This window comes from Cyprinodon tularosa, unplaced genomic scaffold (genome assembly GCF_016077235.1).
Source record: "Cyprinodon tularosa strain WSP-4 unplaced genomic scaffold, ASM1607723v1 ctg378, whole genome shotgun sequence".
Classification (NCBI taxonomy): domain Eukaryota; kingdom Metazoa; phylum Chordata; class Actinopteri; order Cyprinodontiformes; family Cyprinodontidae; genus Cyprinodon; species Cyprinodon tularosa.
The window spans coordinates 342,348-358,814 of NW_024039094.1; the positions used below are offsets into that span (position 1 = coordinate 342,348).

Here is a 16,467-nt window from a genome sequence, read left to right on the forward strand (position 1 = left end):
AGATTTAAATAGTGCAAATAAAGATAATGAAATAATATAAAGGTGAAAATATAAGGCAGAGAACAGGGCAGAACCTTGATGAAATTCTGAAAGTTTGAATGACTATCTGATATTCGTATTTATTATAACAGGTGATGCACTTCAGTATTTTTACTTCCTAGTGATATTTTGAGTGTAATGCAGGTAAATAACATTTTCTTGCTGACTTAAATCCAAAACATAAACCACCACACCCACTGTCGATACAGTGGTAAACAGACATCAATATCAAGTGGAAAAGAATTCGACTTGAGTGGATCTCTTGATTTAAAAAAAACAACAAAAAGTGTTACATATGGTTAGCATTTTTCCACAAGAAAATAAAGGACACTGTGAGAAATAACCCGTTTTGTCCTCCGATACACTGATGTCAAAAATAATCTAAGTGATAGGAATTTCAACCCAGTGAATAATTTCTTTTCCACTTTTTCCAGTTTGATAAAATGATGGTTGTTTTTCCTCAGTATTCTTAAGATTATAATTAAATGGCCAATTGGGTAAGCTTTAGGCACTGGATTGCATTGCATAGTGGTAGCAAATTAAAGACTAATAAACATTAAAATCGCAAAGCAAGAAACACATGAACACAGGCTTGGTGTAGTTTTAGTCAAAATAAGATAGGAATCAGAGATAGAGCCTCAGAGTTATTGAGACCATAGCAAAGATACTTAAAAAAATGTCATTATTGTATCTGCAGTATGGTTTGTCCTTTTGATACCAAGTGCCACAATCAAACACAAGTAATTACAGAAAGATGTCATTTCTGTATGTACAGGTTGATCTAATAACTTTCCAGCAAAAAGTGTACTTTGATTTATCCTTTTCTTACATACTGACACTTTTGATTTTGTGTTATTACTTATAAAAAAAATATATATATATATATATATATATATATATATATATATATATATATATATATATATATATAATTTCTCCAATAATAATATATAAAATTGATTGTGTAATTGCTGGCTGTTAAATATAAATTTCAAACTTCAAACTTCAAAACACTACAATCTGCTTATATAACTTTGTTTACCTCAATATAATTTTCAAAATATCATATTGGTTTTATGATAGCAGTATGTTAGCAATACATAGATTGGTTACTCAATACTTGAGTAGCAGTTTTCCAAAAACGTATTTTACTCTAAATTGAGTAATTTCTCACATGACTACTTTTTACTTGGATAAAAACATCATGAAGTAGTGCTACTCTTACTTGAGAAGAATCTTTTGGTACTCTATCTTCATATGGCTTTGTATGGAGCCTCATTTCTTTTAGTCCCTTTTCTAAATTGGATAAGCAAGAAAACCTGTTACCATACAGACAATTCTTCTCAACTAGATATGGAGAAAGCAAATCAACAGCAAAGAAAAAAAACACATGGCTGGGCTCCAAAACTCACAGGGAGATAAATGCTGCAAATTTTTTTTGTTGGATGACACAAAAGCAATAAAAGACAAATTAATTTCTAAGGCTTTTCACACATCCTTATCAAGTAGTGCTGATAGGCAAGGGAGTTTTCTAAAAACCTGATTTGGGCTATAAATTAAAACAGGAATGTATGTATTTCTACAGGCTAAATCTATCTAAATAAGTGTACTCTTTGGTTTATTTGTATAAAAAAGAAATACATGTGAAAAATGATTTTGAACCTTGGTCTTTCAAATCTCTAAAAATATAAGTTGTTCATGAGTTTCTTCGTGTGATGTGACAGTATGGTAAATGTAAAAAATATATAAAACACTTGTATTTTTTATAGTGTACATAACGTTACAAAGAACAAAGGAGGTTCTTTTTAAAACAATAAAAACAAGGATTTACAGATCTGGTTAAGATAGGCTGAATTTCTTTGGTGAAAATAGTTGTACTCTTTGCTCCGTTGTGTTTCAGTATCAACTGTAGTCCAAGTCCACATGAATCCAGTCAGTTTGGAAGAAGCTGTCGAGTCCAAACTTGTGCTTCAGAAATATTTGTAATCTTAACTTGCTGCACAAAGCAGTCCCGAGCTTGTAAACAAACTATCAGGTTCTTCCTTTAGCTTTCTCCTTGATTCTCCTATTTCCATAGTAGTCCAGCTTTTCTCTGAGTCACATTGACCACTCAGGAGTAACATAACCATAGAACGTTGTCCAAAGTTTTAGGACCCGTGACTAATCCTTGTTTTTTCTCTTCCTGTAGCTCCTGTGCCTAAATGTCTCCACTCTGAAATGCTTCATTCATCTTCCTGCTTTCTCTGCTCCTGCTTTCTCTCTGGTTCAGCTGCCAAAGTTCCGCTCCTCCAATACAAAAACATTTATTCTGTTGATAGCTGGATGTGATATACTGCAGATATATTTTTCAGAGAAGTTTGTTCTGGAAAAGCAGTCTATGAAATAAAAAAAGGGAAAAAGAACATAGATAATTAATTATTCGCATCAGCTTTTTCATCCATTCGTGGTTATACTGTAATTTTTTATCTACACTGATGAGGAGCATTACCTTTTCCCGAATTGGACTTCCATTCTCCTTTGGCTGTTTAGTTGAAGAATCAACTTTTCCTTTTTGACCTCCAGGTGAATGACTGAGCTTAAGACAATGACTCTGATCCACAGAGTCCAGCTCCACATCACTGTAAACCTGCTACAAGGGTTGAACATTATATGTGGAAAAAAAGGCATAAATTGTTACAACAATCTAAAGATTCAGATTTTTTTTTTTAAATGCACTCTGGGTTAAGTAAAGCAAATTGATGAATATTCTTACAAAGTTACATTTTCCTTATTTTCTTTAAGAGAATTCATAAGGGATGCTGTGAAGCTAAAGAAATAACACCTTCCCACTGGCAGAAAAAACAGTTTTAACCCGGAAACAGCTCACTGACGTGTGTCTACCCGGGCCAAACAACTCGGCAAGTGACCCATGTTAAAATCACCTCTGCTCTGATCAGCATGCCGAGAGAACACGGGATTCTGGTTTACCCACTAATTTACATGAAAGTATTGGGCGCAACGTACGGACGTCAAAACACTATGCCAGTCGCTTCTGATCGAACAAGCCGAAAGAAACTCAGTTTACATTCGGTAAACATGGTGCAGCACTCGTTAGAGGGATTCGGAGAGATAAAAGACCTAAAAAATAAAGCACACTGACTACCCCCTGGCTACCCCCTTACGTTGCCTTCCATTGTTTACCTTTCGCATTTCTGTCACACTGGTGACAGCATCAACGCTAACCCTGCGTGATGTTGTCACCAGACAGGCGGCAGCAGGAGTCAAAGGCCATGCAGGTGACCAGCAAGGGGTTAGACCCAGCTTTTTTTTTTTTTTTTACCATCAGTAAGGGAGACAAATGCAAATTGTTAGTGGGTCGAACCATGTTTAAAAAAAAACATGTTAACCCAGTATTTCCAGTGGGAAAAAGGCTAAAGTATCCTATCAAGCCAGGTCGTCCTGTGGGACACAACAAGCTGATATCATTATGGTAAGCGTGCTGCTGCCTGGGGTGGTAGCAGAGGCAAAAATGTAGGCCTTCGAGGAGTTGAGAAAGACCACAGAGAAAGACTAACAGTCAGCCACAAAATGATTTACAACATAACTACAAGTATCACCAGTACCAGTAATTCTTTAATTTAATGTTAGTTTAATGTAATTTGCAAACAACTGTAAATTAAAATAAAGCTCTCTGATGTTAGATAGCTTTACATTTCAAACTTTATAAACAATTCAATACTATCGGTGTCTTCCTCAGGAAAACAGTTGAACCCAGCAGAAAATGGATGTATTTGTCATTTTTTACAGTGTGCATTATGGCTTTATACTAAATGAAACCCAAGGACTTTTATTTTATTAAGAACAGTCCACATCAGATAAAGTATTAATGTTTCTAAAGTAATTACAGATATTTTTTTATTCAATATACATATATATTTTTTGTAATTTTTTTTTTATTTTACCTCTAAAGCTATTAAACTTTTAGCTTTTTTGGTAAAGTTAGTTAATATATTTTGTTTTTTATCAATGCATGCAGAACATGTCTCTATTTTGCCTTTCTGAAACATACAGGGTGCGCTGATACTCACTGTGTCTGTTGTAGACATGGAGGAAACTCTCTGGGACTCTGATTTGGAGGCTGAAGACTGCCGGTTAAACCCAGAGTCCTTGATAAAGCACTTGGTGTTTGACACTGATATGCAGTTCCTCTTAGGGGCATGGACCAGGAAGTGAAGACAGGGGACCCTCTCTGCCAGGATGTCCCTTTTGAAATATTTCTGATTATTGGCTGAAATTACATCCTTTCTATTTTAACATTTAGTTAGCAGTTAGTCAGAAATCTGTCCTCACCTGTATTTCGAGTGAGTGATGGCGTATATGAAAGGGTTGTAGATGGCAGATGCCTTTGCTATAACAGCAGGGACAGCTTTGGAGTATGGGTTAAGAATGTGTGCATATCTGAAAGGCAGGGTGTGGAGAAAAATGTTAAAGCATTTACAGACAGATAATATTACATCATTTATAGGCACTGATATTCCATTCAGATCAAAAGGGGGTCATAATTAATGACCAAAGTGAATCAAAATGATCTTAAAAAAATATAAATTTGCTATAAAGATAAAAGTTGTATATTTACCCAGCCCAGGCAGTGAGAGTGACACATGCATAGGGTGACCAGGAGAGTACAAACACTATGATGACCACAAAGGCAATTTTTGCTAACTTCCATTCAGTCCTGATAGACTGCTGTTGGATCAGGGTTGACTTTCTCACCTGGGACCCCAATCGCTCCACATCTCTGATTGCAAAAAGTGGAAAGGTGCAGATAAAAAAAAAAAAGTCCACAAAATCAAATAAACATATGAGACAATATAAAAATCTTATAAATAAAAATGTTAAGTAGAATGGCAATACCCAGCAAATGTAATTTATTTATTTGCCATCCTGGAAATGTGTCAAAATATTGAGAATGTCTGAAAATGCAATAAGTAAATAACTTATGAAAAAAAGATTTCAATGTGTTATTAATTTCTAAAACTGGAAATAATAAATGATAATAATTTATTTATTTAAACTGTTAAGGGAGGCGGGACTAAGGTCATTTCCATAGAAACCCTGCCGTCTGACTGCTTGCAACTGACCAACATTAGATATCTTATTCCTGGTTTTATGTAAAGTCATAAATATCTCTGAAAAAGGAAGAAATACACTAAAAAGTGTGTTGCAATGAATATACAGCATATTGGGGCAGCAGCTCCAGCCTCTACATCCCTAATTTGATCAGAAATATATCTAATTAGCTTGCAAGAGTACTATATCTTCTATCATAGAGGGAGCTGCAATAAGCTTCAGCAGAATCAAAGTTAGCCCCGCCCACTGTCTAACACTGCCTCACATCCTCTCATTAATTTTTCAGAGACCAAACTAGGGATATAGAAGCCGTAGTTGCCCACCCAGTGTGCTGTAAATAAATCACTAGACATTTAGAAAATTATTTACAACTTTTTCAGAACTTCTGTTGATTTTAGAATAAAAGAAAAACAGAAAATGTTGTAATATCTTGCTTAGTGAGAAGTATCCAATTAAATGTCACTGTTTCGATATGCAGCCCTTGTGCCACCTTCTTGACTTTGATGATGTGTGGCAGTTTAAATAAATTTGTGTTGCACTTCAGCAAAGGAACAGGACATTTTTAAATAAATCTATTCTATATTTCCAGTTTTAAGAAATAAATGACACAATTATTGCACTGTGGTATTCCTCAAAAAATACCTCAAAAAGAATATCTAATCTTTTAAAGATGCATTTCTTTAAGAGAGAGCTTTAGAGATGTTTACAGGTGCTGGTCATAAAATTAGAATATCATGAAAAAGTAGATTGATTTCAGTAATTCCATTTAAAAAGTGAAACTTGTATATTATATTCATACATTACATACAAACTCATATATTTCAGATGTTTATTTTGTTTAATTTTGATGATTACAAATGACAACAAATGAAAATCTCAAATTCATCATATCAGAAAATTAGAATATTGTGAAAAGGTTCAAAATTGATGGCCCCTGATGCCACACTCTAATCAGCTAATTAACTCAAACCACCTGCAAAAGCCTTTAAAATGTCTTTCAGTCTAGTTCTATAGGCTACACAATCATGGGGAAGACTGCTGACTTGACAGTTGTCCAAAAGACGACCATCGACACCTTGCACAAGGAGGGCAAGACACAAAAGGTCATCGCTAAAGAGGCTGGCTGTTCACAGAGCTCAGTGTCCAAGCACATTAATAGAGAGGCGAAGGGAAGGAAAAGATGTGGTCGAAAAAAGTGTACAAGCAAGAGAGATAACCGCACCCTGGAGAGGATTGTGAAACAAAACCCATTCAAAAATGTGGGGGAGATTCACAAAGAGTGGACTGCAGCTGGAGTGAGTGCTTCAAGAACCACCACACACAGACGTATGAAAGACATGGGTTTCTGCTGTCGCATTCCTTGTGTCAAGCCACTCTTGAACCACAGACAGCGTCAGAAGCGTCTTGCCTGGGCTAAAGAGAAACAGGACTGGACTGCTGGTGAGTGGTCCAAAGTCATGTTCTCTGATGAAAGTAAATTTTGCATTTCCTTTGGAAATCAAGGTCCCAGAGTCTGGAGGAAAAGAAGAGAGGCACTTCATCCACGTTGCTTGAAGTCCAGTGTAAAGTTTCCACAGTCAGTGATGGTTTGGGGTGCCATGTCATCTGCTGGTGTTGGTCCATTGTGTTTTCTGAGGTCCAGGGTCAACGCAGCCACATACCAGGAAGTTTTAGAGCACTTCATGCTTCCTGCAGCTGACCAACTTTTTGGAGATGCAGATTTCATTTTCCAACAGGACTTGGCACCTGCACACAGTGCCAAAGCTACCAGTACCTGGTTGAAGGACCATGGTATCCCTGTTCTTAATTGGCCAGCAAACTCTCCTGACCTTAACCCCATAGAAAATCTATGGGGTATTGTGAAGAAGAAGATGCAATACACCAGACCCAACAATTCAGAAGAGCTAAAAGCCACTATTAGAGCAACCTGGGCTATCATAACACCTGAGCAGTGCCACAGACTGATCGACTCCATGCCACGCCGCATTGCTGCAGTAATACAGGCCAAAGGAGGCCCAACTAAATACTGAGTGCTGTACATGCTCATACTTTTCATGTTCATACTTTTCAGTTGGCCAACATTTCTATAAATCCTTTGTTTTTATTGGTCTTCAGTAATATTCTAATTTTCTGATATGATGAATTTGAGATTTTCATTTGTTGTCCTTTGGAATCATCAAAATTAAACAAAATAAACATCTGAAATATATGAGTTTGTATGTAATGTATGAATATAATATACAAGTTTCACTTTTTAAATGGAATTACTGAAATCAATCTACTTTTTCATGATATTCTAATTTTATGACCAGCACCTGTATTGTTCTTCTCTTGACATTTTCCCAACAGCATAACTGTCTCAGCTCCAGTTGTTTTTAGCTTTACACTTTCATGCTAGGTGTTTATACATTTTGTCCTGTTAAAACAGAAGTTCTCTGTGTTTCTCTGTGTTGTACAAAAAAAATAATAAAAACTCCTAAAATATTTATTGTTTTCCACAAGCCAAGGAGGGGTTACAAAAAACATTTGGGAAAAGGTCGTTTGCTCTGCTGAGACCCAAACCTAATGTTTTGGCTGGCATGAAAAGCTGAGCAAATCCTCCCTATGGTGACAGCTTGATGTGATAAAATTGTCCCATGGGAAGGCTTTGAATTAGCAAGCTCAGGGAAGCTGACAATAGGAAAGACGGATAGAGCTAAATTCAGGTCAATAATAGAAGAAAAGTGTTTAGAAGCTGCAAAAGTTTAAGTCAGGAATGAAAGTACATCTCCCTGTTGGACAGTGACTCTAAAAACCCATCCAGATAATATAATTAGAATTATTATGGAAAACTTGAAATCTTAGGTTGTTTATCCAGTCAGACAAATCTTTTATCAGCTATTTTGCAAAGAACATGCAGAAATGATTGAAGACGTGCAATGCTATTAGCGGCAAACCCCCAAAAGACAAATTTGCAATTACAAAATTTGTGGTGAAATTTCAGATAACAAACTGATCTGGAAATCTTTTTAGGGATTAATGGGTGTTATATTAATGGGTGCTTTTACCTGCTTGCATGGCGGATTGCCAGGAACATGCACAAGTAACAATAGGATATGATGCCCAGAGGGATGAAGAATACGAAACAGCATAACATCAAAGTGTAACTTTTATTGGCCGGAGTAGATGTCACATAGTCCCATGTACAAGAGGTCATCAGGCCTTCAGGTATGTAGGAACCTTTGGAAAGAAATTTAGCATGAAGAACGTGCAAATTAGAAAGAGTAAAGAGTATCTGAAAATACTGCTTGATGAAGCTACTTACTCCACCCTAAAAGTGGTGCAAGGCTCCAGGCAAGTGAATAAAGCCAAACCAGAGCAATTATGAGGAAGGTTCGTCTTGATGAAGTCCACACCATGGACTGCAAAGGCTTGGTGATGACTATGTAGCGGTCTATAGAAATGGCCAGGAGGTTTATCATGGAAGTGATTCCAAATAAAGCCCCACAGAAGGCATACATTTTACACCCTGTAGGGGATTAATATAGAAGTAAACAGCTTTTTACTACATGAGCACTGGGGTGCAGGCGAACGGTCACATTTTACTCATCTGCAAAAAATCTGCTTATGAATTTTAAGCTTTTTTTATATATGAGATATCCTGTTCATAAGAAGAGTAAGATTTAAATCATTGATGAAAATAAGGAAAAATATACCTGTTTCTCCAAAAATCCACCCTTTATAGAGAGAGTTAACGAAAAAGATCGGTGACTGTGTGATTGCCATTAAGAAGTCACTGATGGCCAGGTTCATGATGAAGAAGTTGGGAGGTGTTCGAAGTTTCTTGTCGCTGAAAGACATTAGTGTTAAATATTTTGACATAAAATGTTCTCATTAGTTTACAAAACAATTTAATTATCACAAAGCAGATGCAAGATTATGAACTTAAAAATGGCTATTTTTAAGTTATTTTAAGCAATTACAATAAGACATTAGAACTCTTTAAGATGGAATCTGATTTTAAACAATCAAACTCTAAATTATTAATTCCTTTATATATGCTGTTTTAGATTAATGCTGCATCATATACAAGTTGAGCTAAAGTATATGAAGAAATGGCATCAGAGTTTTAGATGGTAGACAGTATATAACTGGTTTAAAAAGCATTCATTTGGATCAGCTACCTAACTTTTGTGCATTTTTTCAGATTTCCAAAATGTTCACGATGGCATGGACTTTTAAATCATAATAAGCTTAAGGATTGAGCATAGGGTTGTGGAAGGGGATGTTAGCCTTCAAGGTAGCAGGTAAAGGGTTTGGATTTATATAGCACTGCTCTAGTCATACTAACCACTGAAAGCACTTTACATTAGGGCCACAGTCACCCATCAATACATATGTTGATATGCAGATCGGTTGGAAATTTGTGGTTAAGTGCCTCCCATGGGTACATCAACATGTGACAGAAAGCTGGAAAGGAACCTTCCCCCTTCCATGTAAAAACTTCATTTTACTTTAGTTACATATGCCTCATTTTTCCATCCTCCTTTCCTGTTGGATCAATATGAATAAAAGCCACATTACCACAGAATCTTTAAAAAGAAGTTCACAGAGATATTCTAGAAAATGAGACAGGCACACAGCATCATAGATCTTTTAAAATTATTCTAACCTGGAGTTTTTGTTGCAGAAAAGCTCAATCTTCTCAACAACAAATCATTGGATTCATTATAAGTATATATAGATACATGCATCTAAATACATCCGTCTTTAAATGCATTTTTAAAATCACTGGCACAGGAGTTACATCTCTGCAGTGTTTGATCAAACATACCATACATAAGAAATTTACACTCATATTGACTGCATATTTCTTTGATATGTAAGTAAGGTTAAACATATTTAAACACATGTTTACGATAAAGAAACAGGAACTGATCTGATAGTGGTAAAATATGTAAAAACAAAGGTGACACAGCCTTTTGATTAGAGGAATTTGTTTAACAGAATATTTTTCCTCTTCTAAGAAATCAACATCGTTTATCATTTGTAACCACAGTCCTTGGACACATTCTTTGACTTTTAAGGGCAACAGGCTTTTATTAACACATGTATAGGATAAATAATTGCTGGGGCTAGACTGATAGTGGGAAAACAAACTGTCACTTTGACAAAGAAAAATAGAGAAACCCTTTTTGAAGACAACTTAAAAACATACAAGCTGCCCTTGACCATCAATCATTTATATCAGTACTTACATTCTTCCCTTTTTAAAAGGGCTTTTGGCTTTGATTTGGCAGATATTTTTATTGTAGTATTTTTATAGAACAGCTTTTGTGAGATAGCTTAAAATCTGATAAATAAGCTCTCCCTCTACTTGCCTAGCATATATATTATACATTTTAGACACAGATTTGTTGACATCTAATATTTATTTTTTACATACTTTTTTTTTTCTATCTGTGCTGACTTAGATGCCCACTCACCGAGATGAAATATCAATAGTGGTAAACACGGCTCAGGCAGATAGGATAGAGTGATTTTGTGTGTACTAAACAAGTGTGACATGAGATGCAATTGAGTGATGCATCATTTGAAGGAGACATGCATCACCAGCTGTTGCAAGAGAGATGTCAGGCACCAGGATTTTGGTGCTTCAGTTGGTATATTATATAGTAAACTGTATATGAATGTGTTTTTGTTTCCCCCCAAAAAAGTAGAATTAGCAGGAATATTTATTTCACTTTATTTATTTATTTTTATTCTACAGGAGACCTCTAACCTATATGAGAAGGCATAGCTAATATGATGAGCTGGACAGCTGCAGCAATGTGACTTCCCAGTTGGTACAGTATTAGGCTCTTCCAAGAAATTCAACTTTAAACTATTCTGTCCTATCAACATTATTCCAGAAATTATTGTTAGTCTTAGAGAGCAATAGTGTGTTTCTTGCCAACCTTTAATGCAGCTTAACAATGTTAGTCTCTTTCTGCTACAGGCATGCACCTTTACATCAAAAATTGAAAGAGTAATGAAATGTAAAGTTTTTGGAGATTTTTTTTTGCCCTCTCGTGGTCTGCTTTCATGGCTAACCCGTTCAGACGAGCAGACCCAGGCATGGTGCTGGTTGTTCTGAATGACTCTAACTTGTACACTATTTTCCCTACTGTGGAATGGCAGATTTACAGTTCTTTTGACACTTCTTTAAAACCCTTTCCAGACTCTTAAGCTGCTCAAATCTTAGCTCTGCAGACATCAAACAGCACCTTACTGATGTTCACTGGTGCACACCAGACTAAGCTCTTCCAAAATGCAGAGAGGCCAACTTTCTTTTATTTTTTCATATATCATTGATGTGATAGTCCTGTGTGTGATTTTAGTAATTTTATTTGTATATAGAAAAATGGGGTGACCTAATAAATTCCTCATCACTTTTTTATATAAAACTTTTTAAGTTGTGTTGAGATTACATCACATTTATTTGTATTTTAATGTTTATTTTACATATCCCTATATGTGAATGTGTTAAAACATTGTATTGGCCAAAGGTGTTGGATTCATTTTTATTTATGTTTTAGCTTGTATGTTTTAAACTTTTAACCAATTGCAATTAAATCTCCAATGAATTCACATTGTTTTACTAGTTTCTTAGTTCTACAATTCATTAAAAGTATTTAATATGTGATCATTCTACTCTTAGGAAACACAGCTGAAATAAAGTCTTAAAAATCTCGAAAATTATATATTATTGTAGACATTTGTAATTAAGTTTTTTATTAAGTTTTAATAAAAGGCACTGTACAACTTTTTAATCACTGATGTAGAATAGAAAAATCAGTATAGATAAATAAATATTTTCTTTATAAGTAAAGAAGTGAATCAACATAATTACCAGGAAAAAGCATACATGACCAAGGCATTTCCAGTGACTCCCACTGTTCCAATCACTAAGACGAAGAAGGCGACAATGTAGTGAACATGGTCGGGGACGTCCACATGCCGGTAAAATCCGGGTTCTACATCCATACCTGTGATACAAACAAACAGATTTTATAAAACATTCGAAAAGCCTGAAACTCCAGCAGATTTCTTTTTTCCCACATAACCTACTGAACTCTGTTGCATTGTGCAACAAAGTTTTTCATGAGGTGCTTTCCTCATGGTCATATGAAATGTTCTCTTTGTTACTGGAAAACGTTGAACATGTGCCTTGTAGGTTCACACGAACAGTGAAATTCCACTTTGGAAAACAGGAAATTCCAAAATGTCCAAAATTTATAAATTTGAAGAAATCATAGTAAACCCCATTGTTAAATTCACAGACATATATAATGGTAGAGCCCAGCTTCTGCATCATAGGGTTTATCATCCAACGTCTGTTACAGTGAATCCAGTTAACCTGAAATAAGGTTAAAAAACTGGCAGGGAAGCAAATTTTAAGAGATGTTATAAAGAATCTAAACATTAAACAAATGTCAAAGACAAGAAGAGTAAAATCTTAAAAATATATATACTTTTCTGCAAATATGATAATATTTTTAACACAGGAGCTGTTAGAATTTCTGGAATGTACGGATTAAATGCCAAATTGGAAAAATATGCCCTGTGATGATTGCATGTCTGGACTAAAATGTTAGGCTGAGGCCAGAGAGCCTTTTCTTTCAAAGTACAGATTAATAGCAGAATGAAATATCCAGAGGATGACGGAAGTCAAAACAAACAGGCATGATTGGCTCTGATACTTCAGTGTAAGAGCAGAAAGCCTACACTAAAACATGGCAGTGGCAGTGTCATGCTTTTAGGACATTTTACATCAGTTTCAACAAGGATGTTTTTCATATTTTGTGATGTGAATAAATCTATAAAAAGTGCCAAATATCAGATAGTTTTGATTGGTATCTTTCAAGAGTCAAGAAATCTTAATATAAAGGGGGGGTTTATTTTTAAACAACACAATTAGACCTAGCATGCATCTGAACCGCAGAAGTTATGAGAAAAAATAGGAAGATTGATAAAAACCAACTAGCTGAAGATCTTTAGCATTTTTTCCCTGCAGACACCAGGGAAAAAATTATTCTGCATGATGCACAGTCGGGCAGCAACGTCCTAACCCCATTTCTTTTTCTTTACAAACGTCATTTGTAATTGTGTCTCATCTATTGCCTATTAAATAAGCTCTGCTAAGATAAAAAAAAAAAGGCATCATCTTAACACAAGAATATTATTGTGTTGATATAGAACACATTCCAGCTACTAGGCATCCATAAATTCAAGCACTAATAAAATTACTCTATTAATAACATATTCTAGCATTTTTATTATATAAATCCCATTTTTTGAATGGACATGAAAAGGTACAATCCTGGCTATTTCTGGTAAATTCTGGATTCTCTTCAGCAGACCACATATTGAAATTGATGCAGTACACTCGTCACAAATGATTTTTTTTTTTAGTATATATTTAAAACCTCCATAAAGTCTCTCTCTTATGCTGACATGCCGTGACAGATTATGACTAAGCTTTACGGAAGGAGTGGTGGTAATTATTTACAGGTGTTATAGGTTATTTAATCAAGGGTATTGCGAAAGCCAGAACATTTTAATATCAATTAATAAGGCTTCCAGACAGTAAAATGGGGCAGGTGAGTAATTATCATGATAAAGGTTGAGCAGAGGTGGAGACTGCAGTGCTTTTTCTGATGAGAGCAGAGATGTTCATTACTGACCCGGCCTGCTTCAACAATTAGTGGCGTTCAATTTAAAAGTACTTCCTACCCTCTGTGGCTTGTCTTTATAATGTGGAAGCCATTTAAAAAATAAATTGTTATTGAATACAAAATGGTTAAATTGACGCCATGGAAGCGATTATAAGGGAATTTTTCTTTGATTTGGTCCTAGAGAAGATATTTCTGTTTGTAACGCACAAAGAAACTCCTAATCAGAGTGACTGATAGGTCTTTTAGAGAGGAGTCAGAAAGCTTCTGCTTCATTAGTTTAGGGTAAGCTGGAAAATGTCCTGTATCTTATAGCTAACGATGTGTACATACAGCAATGAGTCTATAAGAAATAAGCTGATTCTTCTAATATCACATTTTTTAATAGAGTTATAGTTTAAACCTGTAATGGTAGACATAAATGTAGAGCAGTTGGTGCTGCTGCACAGGGAGTACAGTGCATGAACCTGTTGGAGATGCTTGCTGTGCTCATTGAGCTTTTCCCAGTCAGAGATAGTCGGAATTAACTCTTACTTCCTCACAAATTCAATACCTCGAAGGTTAATGTCACTGAAAAGTGGGACACAGTCAGCGTCTTTATGGTGAAATATGGCTCATGAAATTCTAATTTAAGAAAGCAGGTGATATTATTCTTTTCACATTGCAGCACCGTCTCTGGCAGGCGAGATGAGAAATAAATAAACACATGTTCTTCAACTCCAAAGTAGCATTGGCATCTGATAGATTAGACTCTAGCTGCCTGTCTGTCTAACTTTATTTTCTGGCTACATAATTACAAGTCTTTTTGTATATGTGTGAGGCAGCAGAAGGAAGGGTCTGCACACATTGATGCAAAAACCTACATGTGATTACCTATTCAGGGAAGCTTTATATTTGTTAAAATTTTGCTTCTGCAAGTTTTGCCTCCTTTGGATGAAACTGTGACCCCAGTTTGTTGGGTTAGAGAGAGAGAGTAGAAAGGAGTGGACATCCTTCACATATTGTTATTTTCAAAGATACATCCTGAAGAATTTTCATTGAACCTGTGAAAGGTGTTAATGGCTAAATTTACAACCGTTTTTTTACACACTGTAACACTGACCTTTTATCTGCAAAGAAGTAAGGGCTATGCTGTCATCTATTTCAAATAAAATGTTTACAAAATCCAGTTGTTTGTCAGTAGAGATCTTCCTGGAGTTTTTTTTTTTATGCAGAACTTAAAAACAGAAATATTTTATTTCAGCTCAAATATAACTTCTTTTAAAATCTAGGTTATGGGTAAGTATTTTAGCCCTGTGACTTGTTTGTTTATATTACTTCACATTGTGTATTGGCCAAACATTTAAGTAGTTTCACAGTGTATAGATTCTCTTTTATTGGTAGAAAAGCAAACCCACAACCCAACCATGCAGTCAAGTCTAGCCAGTATCAAGTTGGTCCATATTTGATCTGGATTTGGCTTAGTTAGATAAGAAAACTGGATTATCTTTATTTCTGCTGTTTTTATTTTGCATAGATACCAATAGAAATTTTACCTAATGTAGATGATACATGTAGGATGTGCCATGTTTACAAGGATTCAACCTGAAAAATTCCCCTTTATCTTAATGCGATACTCTACCTGGATAAATAAAGTATATACATTACAATGATTTAGATCTTTTATAATCTGTTCTGTGCATACACATCTTAGATTCTTTCATGTTTAAAGACTCAGCTGGAGCTAACTAACTGAATCAAATGCCCCTTTTAGAAAATAAACAATTGTAATTTGATTGACTTGGAAAAGATTTTCAGGAATCAAGTACACATGTGATATTATCTACACTTTGCACAGTAATGTTTTTTTACAGTTATTTTTGGAAGCTTAATCAGATGGGTTGCATTGATTTTCAATAAATGATTTAAAAAGGATAGCTTAGTTATGAAATGTAATTTACTCAATGCTGCTGCTTTTTCTTAATTGGATGTTTGCTACAATAGCTTTTAAATGCATCATCTACAATTCTTATTTGTCACTGGAAAAAATCTCAATACTCAAAAGAAGGTTTTAGGTTTCAAAAATAAAACAACTTTAACTGTACTGTACCTTCTGCTGAAATTGTATTCTCCTTCCCTCAACAGGTTAAGTCTTCTTGATCTTTTTTCTTCTTTTTTTGCAGAAGATCAAAAACATAGAAGCTGTACAGCCGGTGATAAATCCAGTTAGTTTTAGTATCTTATTCTCAGCTCTCTAAACTCCAACATCTGAAGCTTTTCATGCTTGATACACTGCTACCAGTGCTCCACAGAAGCAGGAATGCACAGAATGAGCCTGAAAGCTACAAGCAGCACATTGGCCCATCCTCCAGATAGCTCCCCATCATGCATATCTCTCATGGCACAATGAATCAATGATCCAGCTAGTGTGTGTTGCATGCATGAGCGAGGATAGTCATTTGTTTCTGATTGTGTGGAAAGGCAGGTATCAGCAGCAAAATATAACTTGTTTGTTTTCGTTTGTCGCCTTTTTGTTTTTTTAATGCTAAAAATAATAAGCTAGTCCCAGGAATCATGGGCTCTTGATTATGGTTTGTGCACATTGATAACTTTTTATCAAACAGAAAATACAAGTGGTGCATTTATA

At 35.2% G+C, this 16,467-nt stretch overlaps 1 protein-coding gene across 1 annotated transcript; it reads right to left on the minus strand.

The window, feature by feature from the left end:
* Nucleotides 1–1,812: 1,812 nt before the first annotated feature.
* On the minus strand, nucleotides 1,813–16,133 carry opn4xa (opsin 4xa). The gene is made up of 10 exons (XM_038296834.1): nucleotides 15,931–16,133; nucleotides 12,020–12,155; nucleotides 8,844–8,977; nucleotides 8,453–8,656; nucleotides 8,196–8,367; nucleotides 4,655–4,816; nucleotides 4,369–4,476; nucleotides 4,107–4,281; nucleotides 2,528–2,665; nucleotides 1,813–2,414 (listed from the first exon to the last, which is right to left on the minus strand). Exons 2-10 carry the CDS (start codon nucleotides 12,151–12,153, stop codon nucleotides 2,343–2,345), a joined length of 1,299 nt encoding a protein of 432 aa, XP_038152762.1. The 5' UTR covers nucleotides 12,154–12,155; nucleotides 15,931–16,133; the 3' UTR covers nucleotides 1,813–2,342.
* Nucleotides 16,134–16,467: the final 334 nt, after the last annotated feature.

Bases quoted from the DNA above. Each gene is read 5' to 3' on its own strand.
- opn4xa (XM_038296834.1), bottom strand. From the start codon at position 12,153: ATGGATGTAGAACCCGGATTTTACCGGCATGTGGACGTCCCCGACCAT. The intron at 8,368-8,452 runs GTAAGTAGCTTC...TTCTTTCCAAAG, and splicing joins TGCACCACTTTTAGGGTGGA to GTTCCTACATACCTGAAGGC. The intron at 4,477-4,654 runs GTAAATATACAA...CCTGCCTTTCAG, and splicing joins ACTCTCACTGCCTGGGCTGG to ATATGCACACATTCTTAACC.